General features: G+C 35.3%; 1 protein-coding gene across 8 annotated transcripts in view; it reads left to right on the top strand.

Moving 5' to 3' along the window:
* LOC145247483 (uncharacterized) overlaps positions 1-18,308 on the top strand; it is a 179,561-nt gene that overhangs the window by 88,237 nt on the left and 73,016 nt on the right. For all 8 annotated transcript variants that reach the window (XM_080109290.1, XM_080109293.1, XM_080109288.1 and 5 more), the window contains exons 2-3: positions 10,741-10,998; positions 17,482-17,629. In XM_080109290.1, coding sequence (XP_079965416.1) covers positions 10,741-10,998; positions 17,482-17,629 — 406 coding nt within the window. The remainder of the gene's footprint in view (positions 1-10,740; positions 10,999-17,481; positions 17,630-18,308) is intronic.

Raw genomic sequence — 18,308 nt, 5'->3', positions numbered from 1 at the left:
AAATTTATAACTTAAAATATTGCAGCATTAAGAATTGATTATATAATGTTATAAATTGAATTAAAAAAAATTCTTAATACTGCAATATTTTAAGTTATAAATTTATTATATTTTTTACTAGAATATCTTGTTCTTTTCTTTTCCAGTTTTAACTAATCCTTGACTTTTCCATGTTTAAGCTTTACCATATTACTTTTCATGCTCGCATTTTTGTATTGTAATCCATGATTTTTTTCAGGCTTCCAATAAATTCACTTGTTCTTTGTTTAGTTTCAGTGTTATTTTTTTTTGCTCCATAAACATAACATACACATATGTAATAACAATGTATGGTACTTGTCTGCTTTCAATAAAATCCCCCAATTATCTCCCTTTCATGATTTGATTTTCTTTGTTTCACTTGTTACTTCTCTTTTCACGAGAGTGATGAATTGGTAGCAACAGTAGTCACTGAAGTGACGTGGTTGCTATGGAAACCAGTCATAAAAAACGTCGCTCACCTCCTTACGTTTTTTACGATTTTGAATACCAGTAAATTCATAACTTTTGTTTTACGGAAGGTGATCTGTAAACTGTAATAATTGTTTGAAATTTTGGTCGAAAAATGAGTGAGTGGCGAAGCTTTAAAGCAGTTCTAAATAACTACAACGGCCACTTAACCATATGTTCAAACACTACCATGTATAAATGATATAGATGTATTGTCCATACTTTGTTGTATTGATCAATTTATTTTTCGTCTTTGTGCTATCTGATGACCATAAAACCCAAAGATATTGCACTCATTTTCATTATGATAATTTAATCCAGCCTGTAGATATCAATCCAATAAGACAAGCCAATTTATCCTTGGAAACCAGTTGTATTTTAAGCGTGCACTTTTGCATGTAATTATGCAAATATTACATAGGTCATCAAATCGTGCTTGTTGCTGTGTCAGATGGATGATGACTAATGCGCAAGAAATTATCTCGCATAGTTCTTTTCCATATGTTGGTTAAACTATGTCCGAAGGTGAGGCCGCTTCCAATTTGGAATATCCTGGTTCCCTAAGTTGGGGAGCTAGTTAGTGGCCGCAGCCGTGGCTGTGGCCGTGGTTCTCCAGATTGAACAAATTAATCTCAATTTAAGATTCTTTTTTTGCTATTGGACACTGACTTTGAATTCAGAATATTTATGCAGAGAATAGTCTGTTTTTCCATGAATGTTGTCTTGGCATATTTCAACAACTTACGTAAACCCGCTGGAATATGGCGAAATGCTCAACCAATGCAGCAGACGACAGTTAATAAATTGGAAGAAAATATTAGTTTTAATCGTGCAAAAATATAAATCATTAAAAATAAATCATTTTAATGAAGCCATCATGATGAATCTAACAGGTTTACAGATTTTTTTTTTCTTTTGCTATTGGTCACTGACGTTCCTGCTGATAATATTTGAACTCAGAATATTTATGAAGAGAATGGTTTGTTTTTCCATGAATGTTGCCTTGGCATATTTTAACAACTTACGTAAACCCGCTGGAATATGGCGAAGTGCTCAACCAATGCAGCAGACGACAGTTAATAAATTGGAAGAAAATATTAGTTTTAAGCGTGCAAAAATATAAATCATTAAAAATAAATCGTTTTAGTAAAGCCGTCATAATGAATCTAATAGGTTTACCGATTATGCTACAGTCGCCGGAAAAAAAAAATTATTTTATTTTGCCAAGAATGGAAATTAATCGGAAATATGTGGTTTCACAACATTGTAACTGTTCAAAATTTATATCGAGAAACTATCATTGGTTCAGAACACACCAGGACCGATTAAGAAAATTTCCTTATGAATTCCTCTGCAGATACTCGAAAATTAAAAAAAAACTAATCCCCCAATCTTAACAGAAAAAAAAAAACATTTTGTCACAAATAATTTATTTATACTCCTCCCTACCAAAAAACAAAACAAAACCCAAAAACCCCTTAAAAAGCAGTAACATTTCTTACAAATACAAAAATTAAAAAAAAAATGTTTTAATTTGTTGCTCCACAAAACATTCCTTGATGGCAGCAGACGACAGCTAATAAATTGGAATAAAATATTAGTTTTAATCGTGAAAAAATATAAATCGTTAAAAATAAATAATTTTAATAAAACCATCATAATGAATTTAGCGAGTTTACAGATTATGCTGCAGTAACTGGAAAAAGTTATTTTTATTTTGCCAATAATGGAAATTAATCAGAAATACACGTGGTCCCACGACATTACAATTTACATTTACAGTGAGAGTGTGTCACTGGTTTGAAACATACCATGACCGATTGGAAAAAATCTGTATAAAACATTTGCAAAGAGCACATCTTTAAGAATCCTTGGCAGATAATCGAAAATTCTCAAAACAAAAAATAATGTACCCCCCCCCCCAACCTTAACAGTAAAAAAAAAAAAAACCCAAACAAACGGAGTAGACAAAAAGTACTTTCTTGTATCCCACTCAAATCTCTTGGTAAATTTCTTGCCTAAAGAATCCTCTCCCCCTTCACCAATTTATTTTGGTAGTACACATTATTTTACAAAAAAATAAAAATTGTCTATGAAACTTATCATAGGTTGACTTTTATTTTTCTTCCTTTATTGAAATTACTGTACAATAAATGTTTTCTATCAGGATGTTTTTTTTTTCTTTTTTTGTGATGTTTTAAAAGTCGATTAGTGCTCTGCTTATTCTCGCGGCCTAAGTAAGCTGACGAAATATGCTAGCAGAACATCCACCCTAAAAACAGGTCGTTCTCTGTGTAAGTACCAAATTCAGTATCACTGATTACACAGGCTGCAATGGTATCCATTAAACCGATCATACATTACCTGTTCCTAGTGTATACCAATTTGTAATTTTAACAATGGTGTTGCCTAAAAGCTGATCTCTGTCCTTGAAGTTGAACTGTTTTATTATTATTTGTTTTATTTTTTTTTACCGATTTTGAATTGTGTCAACAAGTTTCAAACAAGGTCAGATGACCCACTGACTCAAGGGACTAATTATGTTGTATTGCATTGCGCAGGTCAACACCCAACATTACGCGTCTAATTTTGGATTCAACTTTTTTGTCACCTGATGTTCTAAATCCACAAAATAACTGGCAGACACTACTCACACAAGTGGCAGTGGACCTGTGTTATGTTGTTCAGGCTATATATAACCGTGTCTATGTACATCTTGCTCTATCGTGTGTGTGTGTGTGTGTGTGAGGATGTTCTAATGGCCTCTGTTATCGTCTAGTGCAGGGTTTCCCAACGAGGTCCGTATTACCCACCAGGGGGGTCATTACGAGACTTCAGGTGGGCGATGGACAAAATTATCGTATAGGGAGTCCCTGAGATCTTTTAAGGGGGCGGTGAAAGACTGAGCTTCTTGTAAAATTACTAGGTGTTTCTTAACCCATTTTCTTTTGAGTTCACAATTCATGTGGGAATTGATTGCATCACACTTATTTTCAATTGGAAAAATTGATTCAAGAATCAAACCTAGTAATGTTGACAAAGCTATATGAATATTTGATTTATTTTCACTTTAATTATGTAGTACCACTACTACTAGCATTTATTATTATGTAAGGAGGGGGGGCGGTAGTAGGTATCTGAGTGTTCGGGGGGGGGGGGTAGGGTAGGGGGCGTTTGTTGAAAAAGATTAGGAAATCCTTGTCTGCATATTGTGAGTCTTTCTTCAGGCTCGCCCACATGCACTTGTTCCCATTTCATTATATAAAAGTTTTATATATACATTTTATATACATTTATACAGTCTGGTGTGTACACACACAGTCGAGCTCCTTTAAGGGCCCTTAAGTTGTGTATCTACTTGCTGTGTATTCTTAATGGTTCTTAACTGTGTATGTATGTATGTATGTATGTATGTGTGTATATATATAAAGTAATTTAAATTCTATGGCGTGAAATGGTTAAGTCTCAAATCTAGAATTTTTATTAAATGCAAAACAAAGAATGCAATTCAACTTTTTGAATTGTATTCTTTGTCTTGCATTTAATAAAAATTCTAGATTTGAGACTTAACCATTTCACACCATAGAATTTAAATTACTAATTTATGATTTATTTGCTCTATCTGGTATACTGAGCAATTTTTTGTTTAGCTAGGATTGTCTTTATAAAATATTAAAGCCAATAGTATTTTCTAAGACCAATAATCACTGGATTTTCATACTAGTAGATCTATTGTATTACATTATTGTGAAGTATATATATATGAAAGTTTGGCTAAGGGGAACCATAGATTGGGGTTCAGTTGAGCACTTGCCATGAAAATAATGATAGAGCAGACAGGGAATAAAAAAGGGCATCACCCACTAGATTTAATAATTGATTGATACAGTGAGAGCCGAGAACCTCCCCCTTCTGAGGTAATAGTGAATTTCGAAAGGAACGACAATGCCAGATTGCCTTGCTAGTCTTGCTACAATGGAATCAGCTGCCTTTTTGCTCACCACCAGCCTCCACGTTATTAAGAGAGAGATCCTGGACTTAAGGGTTGAAAATGTAGAAATAAAATCGTCCAGATTTGATAAGAGCCAGTTTAAAAATACTTTAAAAAGTGTTGTGAATTTTTTTTTTTTTTTTTTTTCAACCGAAACATTGTACAGGATAGAATGATAAAAACTTTTATTGAAAAAAAAAAAAAAAAATTCGGGTAACTTGATCATGTAATAGAGCTGACATGTATTCAATGTAGCCGCTTTCAGCCTCTATCACCACCTTGATACAGGTCTGGAACTGAGAGCATGCCTTTTCCACAAGTGATGGCGGGAGCTCGGCAAATACTCGGCGGCTAGTGGTGGTCAGGCTGGTTTAGGTATTTTTGATGTATGACTAGATGAAGTAGTCCAGCAGGTACAGGTGGGGAGTGGAGGTGGCCAGTGAAAGAAGGGTATAAAGTCGTAGCACTCCTTCTGAAGCCAAGCCTGGGTCTCTTTGGACTTGTGGACTGGCATCGAGTCCTGCTGCTACACCCAGGATCTGCCAGCGCCCACCTGATTGCACCAGAGGATCACCACACTCTTCATTTTGAGGGTGCTGGCAATGGTCCTGCTGTCATAACTTGGATCAGTGGAGAGCATGAGTTGTACAGTGGTGCATCTCCGATCTTTCTCGTTAAACATTGTGTCATTTTCAGACGTGATTGAACGCTCCTATCACTCTTGGGATTTGTACACAACTGACCAACTAGTAGATGATCTGCAACAAAAAAAAACAAAAACAAAGAAAACTGGTTTTCATCAAATGGAAATGGAATCATGTCGTCTTTTCTAGGTTGACAATTTTGTTGTTCCATCCTGTAACTTTTACTCAGAATAATTATTTCAAAATAAAAAAGGAACAAACGTCAAATTATTATTTATTTATTTTTTGTATACTTGAAAGGGACGTCTGTCTATGTGATGGACCATGGCCTGGATATTCTGCAGAGATTCAAAGATTTGGTTTCCCATAGTCTTATTCTGACAAGCTATCAATGAAATAATATACTAAACCACATTCTCAAGCCTTGCTAGGGAAACTCATAGACGCAAAGAAAAACTTAGAAATAATGCCAATTATGATAGTTTTGAATAGCCTTTTTTGAAGATTGTCATAAAAACCAAAACCAAAGCTATGATTTTGAAAGATATGGTTGCCAACTTTCGATTGTGAAAAGTGTACAAAAAAAAAAAAAGCAAGATTACACAAAACATTTTATACTCCCCCATTCCTAACCATAACGTAATATTAGTTTTCAAATAGTTTTAATTACTTTGTTTATGAGATATTTAAAGATAATTGGAGTTTTTCTTTAAAATTCGTACAAAATAAGATTTTTCTTCTGTACATATTTTTTTTGGGGGGGGGGGGTCACCTATTTTTTTTTTTTTTTTTTTGTAATCAGTTTTTGTCCTTAACGGTGGAATTACTTCAAACATTGTTGACTGTTAATTTTGTTTTTCTTGATGACCGCAATTACAACGTAAGAATTTGGTAAACTTAAATAATGAGCTGATTGTGTTAGTTTTTACTTCCGTTCAGGTTTCTTTTAGATATCTTTGGAATTTTTGTCCTAAATCGTCCTCATGAGCAATGAAATTTTGTTTGTTTCCTTAATTATTCTTAAACCTTTCATAATATTCCTTGCCATTTTCCTACAATCCATCCATCCCATGAACTCTTATCCTTGAGTCGCCTTTGCCCTTGGTAAGTAATGACTCGTTAGTAAAAACGAAAGTGACGCTTAAGTTTGAAAAATTATCTTTTTTTTTTTTTACAAAGGAGTCACCACTTATCAAGATCGAGAGACCACTCGAGGATAAGGGTTAATGAGTGTACGGCGGTCAATGGGGCAATACTGTAGTAATCATTAGCAATGGAAATTTGGTAAATTGGATTAAGAGGACGGCTCCTCAAGAATTTGTTTACATTGGACTTGAAGACGGCCGTATTGTAGTCAGCTGGAAAGTAGGCAAATGGAAGAAAGTTCCACAGGCAAAAGAAGCTTACGTTTAAAATATCATTGTTTTTTGTTTATTATGCTTAAGTTAAAAATATTTTCTATAATTTCTTGAGTCAAGCTTGTAGGCATTAGAAGTCAAATACAAACAAATGTGCTTAACTCTTTTAACCATCATATGTGATTTATTACTATTTTCATCTATTGAACACAGTACCAAGTGATTGCTTCCCTGAGGACCTTAACATGGTCATCTTCAAATCTAATGTTAATAATTATTTATCATAACTCATCCTCATAATTAATAAAATTTTATTTATTCTGTTCATTATTTTCAATCCTCTCATAATATTCTTTATCATTCAACTGATAATCTATCCATCTCATTAACCCTTATCCTTAAGTGGATTTTGGTCTTGATAATTGATGACCTATTATTATTAATAATAATAATAATAATGATGATGATAATAATGATAATAATAAAAAGAGTGATTTATCAATTCTGTTTGATAAGGTGATATCAAAATATAATTTACTAATAACTGTTCACATATGGATGGAATATTGTTCCTATTTACAATGCATCCCCACGGGACAGAGTTAGATACCAGGGTCGTTTTTTTTTAACGTGGAGAAAAGGAACAAGAAGTAAAAATTGTCTCCGTCGTGAAGGACTTCTCCTCCACTGACAGAGAACAAGAAATTGAAGTGCAGCAGCTGAAGAACAGATACTACACTGTGATCTCGGCCAGGTATGGATGGAGTATTGTTGCCGTATCTGGGCTGTTACATCTATGACTAGTCTTTTCCTTTTAGACGGGTTCAAAAACGAGTCTCCAACCTAATAAGTCCCGCATTATCAACAAAGCTCTAACCTCTGCCCCATCACTGCAATGTTGCATCCCTGTTCCTGTTTTACAAGAACTTTCATGGAATGTGCTATGACGAATTTGTAGCATTTGTGCTTCCTTCACGTAAATACTGTTATATTTCGCTGCAATCATCAAATGTGTTTTAAGTCTATTTAATTTCTAAAAAAGTAAATCTTTGTCATTTTCTTGATTTATACATTCATTGGCGATAATAAAAATGCACACAGCTAGTTATCAAAATATTTTGTTTATTTATAAACTAGTCTGGGTACCTGGCGTTGCCCGTGTGTTTGGAGGTGTATGTTGAGCAAAAAAAAAAAATGGTAGGAGCCGGGCAGTCTCGAACCTGTACCGCGAAGGATAAAAAAAAATGTGAAAAAACCCCCCCAAAAACGTGACGTCTTTGCCGTTGCATCCATCGCCAAACTGGAAGTGGCAAAAGTTTAAATTAAGGCTAGTCAATCGAAATAAGGAATGACCTTCGAAAATATCGGTAAAAAAAAGCGATCCCTTCTTGTAGAAAAGTGCCCAGTTGAGGGTGGAGGAATTAATGTTTTTAGCCAATTTTTCAATATTTGTCGTCTGAAGGGTTGAGCTTCAAAACGATACCGATCTCATGAAAATCCGTCGTCTCTGTTGAAAGTTTTGGGCAAACATAAAAACATATAGTATACATACATGCAGGTAAGATTTATATTATAGATATAACCTTTCAGTTTTCAAGTGACAGTTTGACATGTCTAATGGCGTGTGTGATGGTAGTGGTGGTGGTGGTGTGAAGAAGAATATGTTGCTAGCACTCTCTTGTGTCACTCTTTCGACTCCTAACTCTGTCTCTCTTTGCATCTGTTTTTATTTGGCCCAGATGATGTCAGCATTCCATTGTTGAAATAGGGGTGAACTCGCTGACCGAGGATTTTGAGTCCTAGAATTTGACCTTCCTTTGATCTCATCTCCCAGGCCTGCATTCAGACTTGTGACCGACTTTTATTTGCCATCACTTCCTGGGGATTCTGGATTATCCAACAATACTCCCGATTAATCAAACAAGCAGCACCCCCCCCCTTCACAGTAGAGGCCCGTAAATACTGGAAAACCTTCTCCTCTAATAGTTTTTTCCTTCGAAATACTATATTTTAGAATTCCCTTTCTGTTTTCTGCTTCTCTGACTATACTAGCACATTAAAATTTAAATGTAATGTGAACAGACATCTTGCTTCTCAACTCCCTACATAGTGTCCCTGTAGACATGATCCCAAATAGTAGCCCCTCTGCATTGATAAGGCTCTCAAAATATATTTTTACCAGCCTCTGTATTATTTGTATTCTCTGCAGTACTGTTCTCATCTTTAGTGTTATTTTCACAGTATTTCAGCTGTAACCTCTGACCTTCTTCAGTCGGCAAGGACTGGTGGCGTAATGGATAAAGTATTTGGTGAAATGTAAGTCACACTTTTCTGGAGGTTGAAGGTTCAATCCTCAGTGTGGGCAACATTCAAAATACAATTGAAAATTACTTAGGACTTCTACCCAGTCCTGGCTAACAAAATGAGAGCATTCTACACTCGTGGGTTAAATGAAGGGTTCTGTTTGAAGTTCTTTGCAGATTCTCGAGTTCGACAAAAAGATTTGTGAGCTCGACAAAGATTCCCGAGGTGGACAAAATACACCTGAAGATGGTCAGAGGTTACTAATTATTAGGTTGGTGCAATTTTTATCTATGATTTCTGAATTAATTCATTGATATATATATATCTATATATCTATATATAGCCATGTTATATATTATTTTGAAGTGCGTTTTTCACTCTATCGAACTGTATTATTCATTTTTTTGCAGGCTTTTCGACAGCATGGACAAAATTCAACTCCACACGGTTTTCTTATTCTTGTTCAAACTGGGCCGAAAAGCTGCCAAGACAGCTTGTGATATCGATGATGTGTTTGGCCCAGGAACAACTAATGAACATGTGGTACAATGGTTGTTCAAGAAATTTTGCAATGGTGATAAGAGGCTCGAAGATGAAGACAGTTGCGGCCGGCCAACTGTGGTTGATAACGAACATTTGAAAGCCTTAATTGGAGCTGATCCTCGCAAAACCACACGAAAAATTGCTGTTGAACTCGAGGTCGACTACTCAACAGTCATTCGCCATTTAAAGCAAATATGGAAGTCAAAAAAGTTGAATAAATGAGTGCCGCATGAGTTGAATCATATTCAAAAAAATTGTTGTTTTGAGATGTCTTCTATGCTCCTTCTATGCAACAAAAACGACCCATTTCTCGAGCGGATTTTGACGTGTGATGAGAAGTGGATCCTCTACGACAATCGGCGATGTTCGGCACAGTGGTTGGATGCTGGAGAAGCTCCACAACACTTCCCAAAGCTGAAATTGCGCCAAAAAAAGGTTATGGTAACTGGTGGTTTGCGACTGGTCTCATCTATCACAACTTCTTGAATCTGGGCGAAATGATTATGGCGGAGATTACTGCTGATAAATTGACAAAATGTATCAGAAGCTTCAACGTATGTGCCCAAGATTCGTCAATATGAAGGGACCAATTCTCCTCCATGACAATGCTCGCCTGCGTCTTGCTCAGCTGACCCTGCAGAAGTTTAACGAATTGGGCTGCGAGACTCTGCCTCATCTGCCATATTCACCGGACCTCTCCCCCACCGATTATCATTTTTTTAAGCATCTCGACAACTTCCTGCACGAAAAATGCTTCAAAAGCTGAGATGATGCCGAATCGACCTTCAATGACTTCATCTCTTCCAGCACTCTGGATTTCTATGCTGATGGGATAAATAAACTTGTTACTCATTGGCAAAAATGTGTTGATTCTAATGGTTCTTATTTCGATTAATAAAGTTATGAAAGGAGTTATGATCTTTTGATGTTGAATGTCAAAAAACATTATTTTTGCACCAACCTAATAACTATTCCTTTCATTTCTTTGACTTTCACGTATATATCCGATACAGTTAGACACACTTAATCGACCGAGAAGAACTACATCTGTCTATATAAAAAACATATAAGATATTAACGGATATATACTCAAGAGTCAAAACAATGAAAAGAATATGCTGTTGTCACAGCCCTACTAATAACTACCATTTTTAGATCACCAAACTTAAGAAAAAAAAAATAAGGTTCTGTTGTTAGCATCAGCAGTTCTTTCTAGAATGATGTACTTATGGAAGAAACTGCATAAAGGTTGCCAACATCCATAATGAAAAGATGCCTCTGAAGAAGGTTGGGGGTTACATTGACTGAAACATTATGAAAAGTCCGAAGAATCCAAATAATATGAAGAAGCAATCTTTATCTCAAAAGCCATTTAATTTATATGCGTTTGTATCCTTTTTTTTTTTTTCAGTGTTGGAATGTGGTGAGGCTCGACGTTCAATAGGACGAAGCAGCAGGACGAGTAGCAGAACGAGTAGCAGAAGCATTAGCCGAAGAACATATTCCAGAAGTACAGATTATCGGTCACGTTTTGGCAGCACTATATCATCAACAAGAAGCAAAATTGGCCGTATCGGATGGAAGAAAGCGTTATTGGCTGGCGGCCTGCTGTACATAGGTTCCCGCTTGTACTTAAATCGACGGATTTACCATTCTCATCCGTACAGACGTAAGTCTTTTTTCTTTTTTATGTCATTTGAATATGTGCTTTTATTAAAAAATAAATTGGCATATAAACAAAGAATAACTTATACTCTAGTCTGGTGGAGTATCTAGCTTTGTGATGTTACTTGAGGTAAAGACTTCAAGAAGGTTATGCAGATACGTTTCTGTAATTTATCAAGAATCTTATTTTTACTATTTTAATTTGCGGCGTTAAGAAAAGGAAATGCCGTGAAACATTTTAAGATAGAATTACTCAAATTCAGACATTTTTTTAAAACGGAAATTACTCCAGACATGGCATGAAACTTTGTAAAGAAGCCAACAAGAACCTTACAAATTAACTTTATATTACTATGCATATACCGACTTTTAAGAATACCCTCCTATTTTTCCTTTTTGTTTTTTTTTATGGAAATCGCTCAAAACAAGGTAGGAAGCCACTTGATGTAAGGAGCTAACAAGAACAAATTCTGATTAGTACAGAGACAGGAGATGCCTATTGACTTTAATATTGAAAAGACCAATGCTATAACTAGAAGGAAACAGTGAGCAGTAAGAGAGTTTCACAACCCTACAGTCCTTGCAAAGATGCTACTGGAATAAGGTGTATTACAATGAGGTATTAAAACGGTGAATTAATGGAGACCACTAGACCAACGAGTCAACCGAGCTGGAACAAAGGAAGCCGGGAATAAATCAGACAATGCTGAGGAACACCTGCCATAATAGTATTTGTAGAAAAGACTGAGACTAGCAACATCACGTCTGTGAGAGAGAGGTTGCAGTGAAGAAGAAAGTGTGGGAGGGGGCAATCAAATTACAGATACGTTTCTGCAATTTATCAAGAATCTTAAAGTGGGACACAGATTTACCAATGAAAAAGTGCATGGTCGGATACTAGATTTGTAAAGCTAGAGAATAACCTCTGGTGCGAGAAAGTGTTTAGAGCGATAGAGAGAAGCGATTTTTACGAGAAGCAGAAAGAGCAATGGATTTTATATATGGACATCAAGAAAGATTTGATGAGTAAGAAAAACCAAGAAGTTTTAGAGTTGATTTCTCACCGAGAGCAAAGTCATCTATAAGAATGAATGTAAGATGGTAGTGTAGTAATCGTTAATGTTGTAAATTAAGTAGGATTTGATTATTTATGGGGGATGGCTTGGCAAGAAGTTGTTTACATTGGACTTGAAGATTACCATGTTGTATTTAATGGAGCGTAGAGCCATCCATTTTTTTCAGAACAATGGCCGAGTCTTAGCAGGATTAAACAAAACAAACCATTTCTTACCTCAATTCATAATAGAAGTCTTCTTGGTTCCTTACAACCAGAATTCTTTTGGTTTCTTTTGACTTCAGTCTAAGTTTTCAGAAATTTCTGGAACCAATACTTGATCTCTACATAAGATGTATAAATGTTCAAATAGTCGATTAAAGTGCTTCTCTACCTTTCAAACATTGAGTTGGTAAAGATGTTGAAAACATAATCCCCCCCTCCCATAATTGACCATTTAAATATGTTATAGTATATCTTTGTTATAGTTCCTTGGTTTTACAACATTCCAAGAATTCATCTAATCTGGTGGAGTATCTAGCTTCATGCTGTTACTAGAGATTACATGGCTTAGAGAAGGTTCACCATTCCTTGTAAGAAAACAGTGTAGGTTAGCATACTGAGAAGATCTTATTTGGGCTGCGAATACTATGTGATTTTGAAAATTTAGTGAAAAGTATCCTCACACCAGGTTGTTTTGAGAAACCTCTGTACAGAGAGTCTTTAGCCACTCGAGGATAGTGTCTAGTAAGCATTCAAATTCTCCCCTTCTTATCCATTCTCAAACATTTCAGACACACTTTCTTACTAACACCTTGTTTATTATTATTGTTAGATAATAACATTGTTTAAAGTTAATTATTATTGATCTATCTGTCTATCTATCTATTCAATGATATTCTTAAAACAATTTATATTGGGAGTTATTTATTGTTTATAGAATAAAGTGTAGCAATGGGTTTTAGCTGAGGATGTTTACATAAATTAGCTAGGTTAAATAAACAAAACGACCTTGGGCAGCCATATGTGGAAAGGTCGCACATTGAGACGCGTGTGCTTTTGAATGATGATGTAACGGAACTGAGGTCAAGAGGTCGGAAAGTTTGTCAGTCAAGGGTTTGAGTTTGGGCATGGAAGTGTACAGATGTACTTCAAACCAGGAAGCGAGGCTGTAACGAACAAGCATGTAGACACGAAATGAAAATTCTGTGAAGACCATTTGAGACAGCTGAAATAAATTTATATTTTAAAAATATAAAGTGTTGTTCTGTGGTTTCACAAAAGAAGGAAGAACAGAGGTCTTAATTGGTTATGGTGTTGGTCATTTCATGTTTCATCACGGAGCTCAGCAGTGAAGATAGAAGAACTCTTGAAGAAAAAAAAAGTATGAAGCATATATTATTCTTCTTATAAAAAAAACGATACCTTATGTAAATATGAACTGTAATATATACCCGTGTGATAACTCTCTGATATAACATGATTCAGTTTATATGTCACTATCATATCTCCTGGCTAAACAACAATAAATATATACAATTTATATGTTTATAATAGGTGCCGTTATAAGAATATCTCCCACCCTCACTATGTGATATAATGGAATAACCTAACATCCCTTCATAGATGAAATGAACTATAGATATATTGACCCTCTCACGTGACTGAGTGAGTAGGAAAAAAGACAGGAAGAGAATAAGAAAAGATGTCGAGTAATTCTTATGTCATATGTATTCTCTTGTAAATAAACCCCTTTGTCTTTCACCCATAACCCCGTGTTTTTGGCTGTATTCTTGTTTAAAGTAAGGATATAATACTATGTAATATGACTGTTTTAATATCTCTCACCTCTCAATACAACATTGTCTTTAACGAAGATAGCCAATAAAGTTGATATAAATGTTGGGAACTTGTGCACTTTAAATTGCGACTGCTAATTATTTGTTTCCAGTTTTGAAAGAGTTCTATATAGTAAAAGGGGAGACTATCCAGAATTGTAATGATTTTCAGTGAAACGTTTTTAGATTAAATTAACGAACAAACACAATGGATAACATTAATTACTGGTACATTTATTGAATTCAATTAATTTGATTTACTTTATAGGCACAAGGATACAACATTGCGGTGATGGGACAGGGGTTGGAGCTTAGTTGACAAAGTGGGACCTATTAGATTGAAGATTCTTCTTTGAACCCTATTCAAGAGGGAAACACTAGTGGTAGATGAACGAGCCCATATGTGGCAACAGTACTCCATGCATAGGCGAATGGTGGCTTTGTAGAGGTACAGGATACTCTCAGGTGTTAATAGTCTTCTAGCACGATAGAGGGAACCCACCTTCTTTGCAGCAGCCTTTGCAATGTTCTCAATGTGTTTGTTTCAGTTCATATTGCCTGTGAATGTTAAGCTGAGGTGTTTGAAGGAAGAATTCTCAGGTAGGGTGTTATTTGTCATGGATATCGGTGGTTGGATAGGCGTCTTGTAATTGTTAAAGGAGAGCAGCTCGACCTGAGATGACCTCATAATGGTTGAAAAGTTGTTAAACACTAACAAACAAACCTATGCTGAACCTAGTCATTTTCCATGATCCGATATCTTTTTTAATTGCTAATGAGTTATCAAGGCCAAAAGTCACTCAAGGACAAAGGTTAATGAAATGGATAGATTGTCAGCCGAGTGATGAAGAATATTATGAGAGTATTGAAAATAATGAACAAAATTTGATTACTTATGGCGGCAGTTTATATCAAGTGTTTATTGACGTTGAATTTGAAGATAATAATAACATCTTCAAAGATGGGATGTTCTTGGAAAAAAAAACAAACTATGTTCATGGAAATTCTGCCTGGCACACAAAGGGGAAAAAAAAAAGTTGTTTGCAGTTGTAGTAGTATAAAAAATTATTCGTGTGAATGTTTTACAAGAATAAGAGATTAGAGCTTAATGGAGCATCTTCCATAAAAAAAAAAAAAGAGAGTAGAAAAGGACTAACTACGGCTCATCCATGAGAAAGGCTGTAGATAACAAAAAAGATCATACCTACTCACTAGATTACAAAGTTAATTTTATACTATTATCCATTTATATAAGGTAAAGAAAGAGTAAGCACCCTTCTCCCTTCAGATGTGACGGCAGTTCTCCATCTATAATATAAATCTCACCTGTCTGTTTAAATGTATGTATGTATGTTTGTATATCTGCCTAAAACTTTCGACAGAGGTGACAAATTTTCACGAAATTGGTATCGTTTTGAAGCTCGACTCTTCAGACAACAAATATCGAAAAATTGGCTAAAAACATTAATTCCTTCATCCTCAACTGGGCACTTTTTTAAAAGGAGGAGTTGCTTTTTTTTCGCCGATATTTTCAAAATTCATTCCCTCTTTTCAATTGACTAGCCTTAATTTAAACCTTTGCCACTTCCGGTTTGGCGATGGATGCAACGGCAAAGATGTCACATTTTTTTTTTTTCACATTTTTTTTTTTCTGCTCAATACACACCTCCAAACACCCGGGAAACACCAGGCACCCCGTTTAGTCTTAGAATGTGTCTGAATCCGTTTTTACATGCTGGCATGTGTTGGACGGCTTTTAGAAATTGATTTCCAATTTAACTTATTTCTGGCTAGGTTATCCCTTGTTATCTCAGATGCAATTATATCACTTTGTTCCATATTTTCCTCGGCTTAGTACTGTCAACTGACCCTGCTTCCTCAACTGATCTACATCTACTAAATGCATATCAGACCTAATATAGAAGCCGTTATTGATGCAGAAAAATAATATTATGAAATGTTATTTTTCAACAAGTCTTTCTCATCTATCGAATGAATGTTTCGTGGGAATAGAAGCTGAATGGATGTCGTAAAATATGGTGATCTAAGACTTTCTATCAAATATGGAACCAAATATTTCAAAACTTATTGCTGATCGACAACAATCTGCATAGTGATCGGTGATTTCTGTGGTTATTATTTTTATTTTATTGATTATTGTATTAATGATGGTACGATATCTTAATTGACCCACTTGATTTATAGTTGTTCCTGTTCGATCGACAGTTTAGAATTTTGTTGAATAAACTATATATGAATATTCGATTGTTTATTTTCACCTTTATTATGTACTACCACTACTACTCACATTATTATGTAAGGATGCATGTAGGGGGGAGGGAAGCGGTAGTAGGTATCCGAGTGTTCTGGGGAGAGGCGTTTACCAAAAAAGGTTGGAAAAACTGTACGAGCCTTTTTCAAGTCTCACACAAAACACGCATTCATATTTCAAGCTGTCATATACATACGCGCACACAAACATACGCGCCCACGTCCACACATGTACACTTATTCACGTTCGCGTACATACACTCACATTCACGTATATATACACACACACTTACGTACACACATGTACTCACACACGCGAACACGATCACGCACATGGACGACGTCACTTCCGCTTTCTAAGGAAATACACATGCGCAAAATACACTCTGGAAACGAGTATAAAAACAAGGCGATAAGCTGTTTCTTCCTCTTTGGAATCAACTCTCAACTAGAGAGGTTGGGCGAACAAGCCGCGCGCCGTTTCGGCGCGCGCGCACGCGCACCTCACGCCCACTTCCTACTATGTATGGGGCACGAGCTAAAAACTGTATGTATACATTCTCACCCTTTCTCTTTCCACCTACTACTGGCCACTAAGAACACCTTCGCGTCGCTGACTACTAACTGATGACAACTCTGATATCCTCTCCTTTGTCTACACGCTGGACTACCATTCTCAATTTTCCTACATCATTTATTTCTCTTCCCACGCGCGGACATGTTATGACTAAAATGTTCATTTCTTTCAACAGCAAATAAACGACATTTATCTTATCCATTAATTGTGTCTTTGTTTCCTTCAATTCCCATTCGTTTCATTATTATTTTGTAACGGGATTGGGGTATTTATATATCCTAGTCCCCTACAAAACCCTGGTCTAGAGATTAATGACTTAATCTTTACTACAGGTAATAATAATATACTAATTAGTTAACATGCCTACCTGGCCATGGATGATAGAATGAGAACAATACACCTTTATGAATTAAATGAAGGGTTTTATGTGAAATCCTGTATAGGTTTTTGGGTTTGACATAAAGATTTCCAAGTTCAAAAAGATACACCTGGAGAAGATCAGAAACATTAAAGAAAGCCATAACATTTATAACATTTTTTTTGACACTAATAATATTTTGTGACACTGATAACATTTTTTTTGACACTAATAATATTTTGTGACACTGATAACAGAGATAATATTTAAGAAAATCATGACACTAATAAAATTTTGTGACACTGATAATAGAGATAATATTTAAAAATGTCATAACACTAATAATATTTTGTGATGTTGTAATGATTAATCTTTATCTTCTGTTCCAGAACCAACAATTTGTTCAAATTATGTTGATTCCGATGAGAATGGAACCACATTCAATATGTTTATATGTCCAAGACACTACGAAATGGATAGCTTTATTCGATGCTGTGGACCGGAAGGAAGACAAACATGTTGCAGCCCGGGAAGCAGGTAAGGAATCTTCAAACATCGATAAAAAAAATAAATAAAAAACAAGATTAATCATTATTAGTAGCATTAATAGCATTTTGTTACTATGATAATATCATAACATTAAACAGTCATAACACTAATAACATTTTGTTACTATTAGTCATAACATTAAACAAAGTCATAACACTAATAACGTTTTGTTACTATAAGTCATAACATTAAACAAAGTCATAACACTAATAACATTTTGTTACTATAAGTCATAACATTAAACAAAGTCATAACACTAATAACGTTTTGTTACTATGATAATAGTCATAATATTAAATGTGTTAGAACAGGAGACCTTTTTTATGGAATCGCTCAAGGCAAGGCATGAAGCTAACAAGAATGAAAGCAAAGACAGGTGCATATTGACCTTAGTCTTGAAAAGACCAAGGTGGGAGGAAAACGGTGAGCTTAGGAAAAGAGTTCCACAACGTTGCAAATCTTGAAAAGAAGCTACTGGGATAAGCCATATCACAATGAGATATCAAAACAGTGAATTTATGGAAACCACGATCAATGGGTCAGAAGAGTTGGAACAAAGGAATTGAGGAATACATAAGTAGATTGTGGAGAACACACGCCATAATAGTATTCATAGAAAAGACTGAGACTAGCAACATCACGTTTGTGAGAGAAAGAATGCAGAGAA

Source organism: Euprymna scolopes, chromosome 25 (genome assembly GCF_053919585.1).
Source record: "Euprymna scolopes isolate OS-2025 chromosome 25, ASM5391958v1, whole genome shotgun sequence".
NCBI lineage: Eukaryota > Metazoa > Mollusca > Cephalopoda > Sepiida > Sepiolidae > Euprymna > Euprymna scolopes.
Note: the sequence above shows the minus strand (reverse complement) of the source record. Positions and strands in the feature narration are given on the sequence as shown.